The sequence below is a fragment of the Sitophilus oryzae genome, unplaced genomic scaffold (assembly GCF_002938485.1).
Source record: "Sitophilus oryzae breed Bouriz unplaced genomic scaffold, Soryzae_2.0 scaffold_578_pilon_pilon, whole genome shotgun sequence".
NCBI lineage: Eukaryota > Metazoa > Arthropoda > Insecta > Coleoptera > Curculionidae > Sitophilus > Sitophilus oryzae.
In genome coordinates this window covers 3,685,727-3,694,084 of record NW_022147171.1, presented here as the reverse complement: position 1 = coordinate 3,694,084, position 8,358 = coordinate 3,685,727, and the positions used below count along the sequence as shown (strand labels likewise).

Here is an 8,358-nt window from a genome sequence, read left to right as displayed (position 1 = left end):
GGCATAGACAGTATTAAGTCCACAATATCGGCAGTTATTTGTTGGACATGAAGTGCATCAGTGGTTAATAAGCATAAACAATAATTTATTCCTGTTTAGTGATTTTAATAGAAAGAGTGTCTTGTAAGCATGAGTTCAAGAAGCAAAAGGATTCTGGGTCTGCTGAAAAACGAAGGAAGTAGTATTAAACTACCTGAAAATTCTGATGGTAAGTTATCCTAACCTCAAAATAAAATTAATAATTGAGCAAAAAATAATAATTGCAGTAGAAATAGCTTGTAGCACCTGAAAATGGGATTATTAAAGGTATAGTGCCATTTTAATTTTACTATTTTTAACACCAACTTGACTTTTAGAGACCCGAAATAGCGAAATTCCGGTAGAAGAAATTAGTTATACAGTAGCCGATTTTGAGTATCTTGACACAGTCAACATAAATGAAAATATGCCCAGTGGTGAAGGAAATGGAAAATATAGTGAGTCTGAAAGTATAGTATTCTAATTGCGTCGTTTTATGCGGTCTAATACGTTTACACTTTTAGAAGGCCCATCCTGTATAAATGAAAACTTGCCCAGTGGTGACGGAAATGAAAAATATCTCAGTGAGGCTGAAGGTATTGTATTCTAATTGCGACGCCTTATGCGGCCTAATACTCTTACACTTTTAGAAGGTCTATCCTGTATAAATGAAACTTGCCCAGTGGTAACGGAAATGAAAAATATCACAGTGAGGCCGAAGGTATTGTATTCTAGTTGCGTTGTTTTATGCGGCCTAATACTCTTGCACTTTTAGATGGCCCATCCTGCAGGTCTAAATTAACTATTTATACAAGCGATAAGAGGGAACAAATGATAGGCCTTACTAATATTATGGAAGACGAAACAGAATTGCAAGAGTCAGATGATGATAGTTTATTAGATCCAAATTATGAAAGTGACAACGATTTTTCACATCACTCGAGTGACAGCACTGCAAGTCAAAGGAATGAAAATAATAATAAGAAGAGTAGAAAGCGGAAACGACAAGAAAAAAAATGGAAAATCAATGAACAACACATGAAAGTAGTTTCTGGTTTAGAACATAAATCAAAAAAGAAGGTGATCTCTAAAAAAACCATAGGTCCGCCTTGTAATATTTCTTGCCGCCTTAAATGCAGTGAAAAAGTTTGCCACGAGGAGAGATTAAACATTCATGCCAGGTTTTGGGATGGTACTAAAGACATAAACCAAAAGAGACAGTTCGTCGCATCCCATGTAAAAGTTGTCCCAATATTAAGAAAGAGGCGTAGGACCGGAGCTAGAAATGATGCTAGAAGTCATACCAGAAATTATTATTTTGAAATGAATGATTTGACCGTTCGTGTATGCCGGACGTTTTTTCATAATACTTTAAATATTTCTCAAACTTTTGTAACCACTGCTTTAAACAAAAAAGAGCCCGGCGGTATCATTGCTGCAGATGGGAGAGGTAAACATGACCAACACGCCAAAACGCCTGAATTCGTTAAGCAACATGTTCATGAGCACATAGGGAAGTTTCCAGTTGAGGAATCGCACTATTCTCGAGAAAGATCTGCTAGAAAATTTTTGGGAAGTCATTTAAGCATCGCAAAAATGTACAGAATGTATCAAGCAGAGTGTGAGGAAAATAATGTAGAGCAGGCTCATATCGCCAAAGAATGGTTATATGCTGAAATTTTTAATACGAAATTTAACCTCTCCTTCAAATACCTAGATAATGACACTTGCGATCAATGTGATCATTTTTTAATAAAATTGCGTGAGGAACCTAGTATAGTAGAAAAGGAAACTTTGCAGAAGGAATATGATTTACATTTAGAAGAAGCTTCAAAGAGGTATAAGTTGAAGAAAGAAGATAAACAAAAATATTTGGAAGATAAATTCAAAAGCATAATGGTTTGTGTTGATATGCAGAAGTGTCTTCCCCTACACCAGTGTTAACAAACTCTCAAAGCTTTTATAGTTTGAAATTATGGACCTACAATTATACCGTCTACAATGTCACCAACAAAGTCACTACATGTGTAATGTGGGACGAATCTAAATCTAGGCGTGGTGCTAATGAGATGGCTTCTGGAATGTTAAAATGGGCAATGTCAAATATAAAGCCAACTCACGAAAATCTAATTATCTGGTCCGATAACTGCCCATCCCAGAACCGAAATTTAATTATGGTAATGGCTTATTTTTATCTTCTCAAAAAATTTCCATCTTTGAAAAGGATTGAGCATAAATTCTTATTGAGAGGCCATACTCATCTAGAGGTAGACGCATGTCATTCCCTAATTGAGTGCGAGAAAAAAAAGACTGTTGGTTTTCAAATAATGACGCCATAGGATTGGCAGCAAATAGCACGAATGTGCAGCATAAATAATCCCTTTGAAATCATAAACATGGAAATAGAGGATTTTAAAGATTTTAAGCAATTGTTTTGCAGTTCTACGGCGCCATTTATATCCCGAAAAAAAGATAGCACAGGTAGTGACTTCGCTATATCAAAGGTTGTAGTTTTACAAGTGCGTGCAGAAGACCATGGAATTTTGTATTTTAAAACCAACTTTGGTGCTATGAATTTCCAATCGATCGATTTAATTCGGACCGGAAGAAGAGCAACATTCCCCGCAGAAGTTCCAAATTTAAGATTTGAAGCTAATCCTTTATCTTCAAAAAATTTAACCATCTTCAAACATTGTTAAAGTGGATACCAAAACAGTTTCACGAATTTTACAAAAACTTAAAGCACGCAAATGTAGAAGATGGTCAACACGAAGATGAAAATTAATGAAGTATGGTTGAGCACCTGTGGGTACACTTAAGAAAAATACGTTTTATGTTTTTTAGTTTGACACCTTAAATTTACTATTAACATCTTGTTGAAAAGAGTTACATTACTTTTATTTAAACGAAATTGGATGACTCGACTTTAATTTTTTAATTATTAAAAATCCCTAGTGTTAATAAATTTCAAAAATCTATCGGAAATTTAGGCCATTAGAGAAGCTTAGGTTTGATCGGTAAAATCTACCACCGAACTTCAAAAAATTACATTTTTTAAAGCAGTACTGTTACTTAACACATTATTTCTCTAGCTTGTATTAAAATCATGTCAGTATCAAGTCCTGTTACTTCACATGACATTGTAACAAAATAATATTAAGTCCAAAAAAAAAATCTAACTCCAAAACCCAAGTAAAAACTCACTTTCTTTAAAACTGTATTGGGTACCTATTAATAATAAGTAATATTTATCCTATAAAAATTTTGAATGCTCTAAAAAAATAAACAAATCGGAAAAATAACAAAATTGCAAAAATAACTCTTTAATTGGCTTTTCCCAAAAATCGATAATTTGGACTTAGTACACTTTTATCCTGGGGTACAGATATAAATTATTTATTTATTTTCTATTTACTAGTAAAGTAAATGTGCGTTAACTCTAAATCATAATTTAACTTCATATTGTTGTATTTTTGGCCAAATGTAATATTTTGTAAATGATATCTTTGACTCGATCTTGAGGTATTATTCTTCAGGTTATGGAAGGGTAAATGCATCGTGTAAAGACTTCTTATTTATCTAAAATAACGTTAATTAAAGTAATATTAATAATAACCACTTTATATACTTATTTTTGGTATTTGTTTACTTCTGTTCAGGTGAAAATATTCATGGCATTTTGTTAGCTGTTTGGTTGCTACAAAGGGAAATCATATTATATTAATTATATTATAAGAAACGATGTACATACCTTTTAATAACAATAATGCCTTCAATAATTATTATTAATATTACTTTAATTAACGTTATTTTAGATAAATAAGAAGTCTTTACACGATGCATTTACCCTTCCATAACCTGAAGAATAATACCTCAAGATCGAGTCAAAGATATCATTTACAAAATATTACATTTGGCCAAAAATACAACAATATGAAGTTAAATTATGATTTAGAGTTAATGCACATTTACTTTACTTGTAAATAGAAAATAAATAAATAATTTTTATGTATTAAGAAATGTATTGTTATATTTTATTAACGTGTCATCTTCAAGGTTATAATTAAATATAATAAATCACCACATTCACCATTTTGTCAAGATGTATGATTAAAATAAATATAAGAAAATTAACTCCCCTTTAAAATATATAACCGTAACAATTGCCAAAATCCCCAACAGCAATCTTACACTGGCGCTCAACTTGTGGCTGGAAAGATTTGCAAAGTGTGAAAATTGCAAACGGCTTTTCGACGATTTCCCGGCTTGTCGTGTCGTCGTGTTTTCGGCTCCCGGCGCGGCGTTGCCGATTTTGGACTAAATTACAAAACGCGTTCGTTGACCCCGACTCCGATAACTTCAATCAGCTAATCGCATTACAGTGCAGTGTGTTATTCACGATAATAACATTAGTTAACATTCACGATTTGACTCTAAGCTCCTGCAATTATTTTGTTAGGATAATCGAGTGGACAATAATCGAATATAGTGAAGTGTTTGCAAGCAAAAAAATAGGAAGGCCTACCAAACTGTAGGTACAGTAGTTAGAAAGATTTTTCTTTGTCCACGGTGGAGCATCCCTATCAATTACGATCTCGAGGACCCGCCGAAGGCACGGACTTGGAGACGGTGGCGGTCACATTGACGGATCAACAATTTAGACAGCTTCTGCAGACACTTACCGTTGCTCCTCAAAATCCAGTGCCTGCTATTCAAGCTTTAAATGGAAATGTTGCAAAATGTTCTTCGCGTTTTAATGGCGACAAAAACTGTGACGTAAAAGCATTTATACTAGAGTCTGTGCCGATAACCTCACACAGCACATTTCCACCAATTTGACAACTGACATTAATGACATTTGAAAACATGAAAACTTCAATGTTCACAATTATGTTTTTGTTGGCCTTTGATGTTTTTTACTTTGGCCGTGTTTTTACTGTTTTTACCTTATGATTTTGAGTGTTCTCTAAAATTTACCAATTAATTACCATGTCATATTGTGTATTGAATTGTGATTGAAGTAGGTAAATAAAACCCCAATGGCACCCCAATTTTGTTGGGTATGCAAAAAAATATTTGCCAGAAGTGACTCATTAAAACTGCATCTTAAAAGGAAACATCAGGAAGAATTTAAGAACCTTCCACAGAAGATAAGTGATAACAAGTGCCTGGTATGTAACAAATACTTCACAAAAAATACACCCTTAAAAGGCACATTAAGCAAAAACATGCTGACTCCCAATATTCTGAAACTCGTCCTGAAGTTGAAGTTACATATAATTATCAATGCAGTCATTGTAACCGAAAATATTCGTATAAACACTATTTAAAAAGCCATATAAAAAATTTACATTCCAGTGCCAGTACTGTTCCAACCGAGGTTCTAACACTGCCAGGAAAAAATATTAAGCACAAAATTTGCCCTTTGTGCAAAACTTATTCATCACCTTCCTTGGAAGAATTTGTTAAACATATCAGAAACCTTCATGATGTAAAAGTTGAATTTGAGGAACTGCAGTTTTTATCAGTCTCTGAATTTTTGGATTGGAAAAAAACCATTGAAAAAAACAATTCTACGCAATTTCGTAAAGAGACAACAAAATCATCTAAGCACCATGTTCAAAATCGTTATGTTTGCAGTCGTTCAGGGGTGTATATGCCTCGTGGACATCAAAAACGGCATTTAAAGTTCCAGGGGTCCAAGAAAATAAATGCGTTTTGTCCGGCATCTATAAATTTGACAATTAGTACTGATGGTAAGTCGAGTGATAAGTTTAGATTAATTATTTTTTGTTTATGTTAAATTTTGTTTTAGGCAGTTGCACTGTAAAACATATGAAAACCCATGTGGGACACAGACAAGAATTGGCCCATATGACCTTAACAAAGCAAGAAAAAAACTTATTAGCTTCAAAAATTGCTCAAAAAATTCCCTTTAATATTATTTTGGATGACATCAGAAATTCAGTAGTTAATTCAGATTTACAAAGGATTCATCTTAGCAACAGAAAAGATTTGTTTAATATTGAGTATGCATATCAACTTGCACATTCACCAACGTGGCACAAAAATGATGCTGTAAGCGTAGAGTCTTGGGTAAACAATATGAAAGAAAATGGTAACTGTGTCCTATTTTATAAACCGCAAGGCATTTTACTAGAAGAAAAATTTAAATTTAAAGAAGAAGACTTTATTTTAATAATAATGACATCATCACAAAGGGAAATTTTATTGAAGCATGGAAAAGATATAATTTGCTTAGATGGCACACATGGAACTAATAACTATGATTTTGAATTACACACAATAATGGTTGTAGATGAACTTAGAGAAGGTTTCCCCTGTGGGTTTCTTATTTCAAATCGGTCAGATTTTGATGTTTTGGCTCTATTTTTAGTAGTATTAAGTACAAAAACAAGTTGGGACTATAAAATGACAAACCTTTATGTCGGACATGGCAGAGGCATACTTTAATGCATGGATTAAGGTTATGGGATTACCAGAAAAACGGTAAATAAATTGAATCTCATATAGCAATAGGCAATAATATTATTAACTTTGACTTTTAGGTTATACTGTACATGGCATTTAGATAAAGCTTGGCGTAAAAATATTAATTCAAAAATTTTATCAAAGGAACTTCGGGTGAGTAAAGAAGGTTATTGATCATAAATGCCCCCCTTCTAAGTTAGTTCTGTTTAAAGCTACATTTGATTTTTTTTGCCAAATCAATTTATTTCCAATATTTTGCTAAAAAATAATGTCTATGTAGCTTTATAAATAACTAACTTAGAAGGGGGGCATTTATAATCAATAACTCTGCACCAATACCTCTTTTGCGTAATCTTATTAATATACTGATAGTTAAACCAAATAGTGATGTATTTTTTAGGCTCTAGTCTATAAGCAGTTAAGAGTTTTGCTACAGGAGACAGATAAAGAAGCTTTCAAAAAAATGATAACATTTGTCGAAGATCACAGTAATGAACCAGAAATGTCAGAATTTTTAAAATATTTTGAAGCTTACTTTAAGAATCCACATCTTTGGGCCTATTGCTATAGAAAACATACAGGAATTAACACAAACATGCATTTAGAAAGACTCCATAGAACAATTAAATATGAATATCTAAATGGCAAGAAAGTTAAGCGATTAGATAAATCTATAACAGTAATTATGAGGATGGTAAGAGACAAATTGTTTGACAAATTAATTTCTGGCCATAAAGGAAAGCTGTGTAGCACTATTTCAAACATCAGACTAAGGCATACATCCTCAAATAACATAAAAAAAAGAATTAATTTATGAAGGCAAAAATGCTTTTGTTGTGCCATCAGAAAGGTCAGCAGAATTGTATTATGTACATAAAGAATTGGAGGCTTGTAAGTGCTTTCTAAGATGTGATGATTGTAATATATGTATACACCAATTTTATTGCACTTGCATTGACTCAGCCATAAAGTTTAATATGTTTAATATGTGTAAACACATACATGCTGTAGCCCTGAATCAGAAAATAAAGACCATTGTTGAACCTAGCATCAGTCCGGAAGGTAAGAAAGAAAAAAATTTTACATGAGGCCTCTTTTGCAAAAACCCAAAATGTCAGTTTCCACAAAAAATGAGGAGCTTAACACCACAGTTTTCGAAGATAGATAATCTATAGGCATATGGTTTTTGCAAAAAATAAACGCCTCATTTATTATGGTTCCTTCCTTGCAAAACAAATATTATTTTTTTTTATAATTCATAGGATAAAATATAAAACTGGATGTACCTTGAAATAATCACACCTTGTATTTCTATAATATTAAAAAGAGTAAGTTTTATTTTACATTGTGTGGTTTTGTTTTGTTATAATATAATATTGTTAGAGTGTTGGATTACTACCGAATTTATTTATTGATTTTATTTCACTAGCCAGTGTGTCAGTAGACAGTATTTTTGTGGTGGTGTGTTTTAATTAATTATATTGATGCTTGTATAATTATATACTAAAAATTGATACTAAAAAACGTGAAATACCTATACTATTACATCATAAATGTAGTATTTAAAGAAATATAATTAGTTAGTTATTAATGGGTTTATACTATACTTACCATATTATTTATCTATACCTGCTTATACTTACCTATCTATACTTACTTACCTATGTACGTGGTTTTTTAAAAGTTACATTAACATGAGCTTAGCAGCAAATAATAATTTATTTTTTTTTAGTATGTACTGACTTAGTTAACAGTGAAGAGGAGCAATCAAATTTTGACACATAATTCAAGAAGTTTGCAAGAAAAAATTAGCCTCCAAGGAAGAAAATAACCTTGGGAAAAGACAGG

General features: G+C 32.3%; 1 protein-coding gene across 1 annotated transcript; it reads left to right on the top strand.

The window, feature by feature from the left end:
- The first annotated feature begins 701 nt into the window (after positions 1-701).
- Positions 702-1,962, top strand: LOC115887623. The gene is made up of 2 exons (XM_030907088.1): positions 702-739; positions 794-1,962. Exon 2 carries the CDS (start codon positions 850-852, stop codon positions 1,960-1,962), a length of 1,113 nt encoding a protein of 370 aa, XP_030762948.1. The 5' UTR covers positions 702-739; positions 794-849.
- Positions 1,963-8,358: the final 6,396 nt, after the last annotated feature.

What these genes read in the sequence shown, in the direction of transcription:
- LOC115887623 (XM_030907088.1), top strand. Translation starts at nt 850, where the DNA reads ATGATAGGCCTTACTAATATTATGGAAGACGAAACAGAATTGCAAGAG.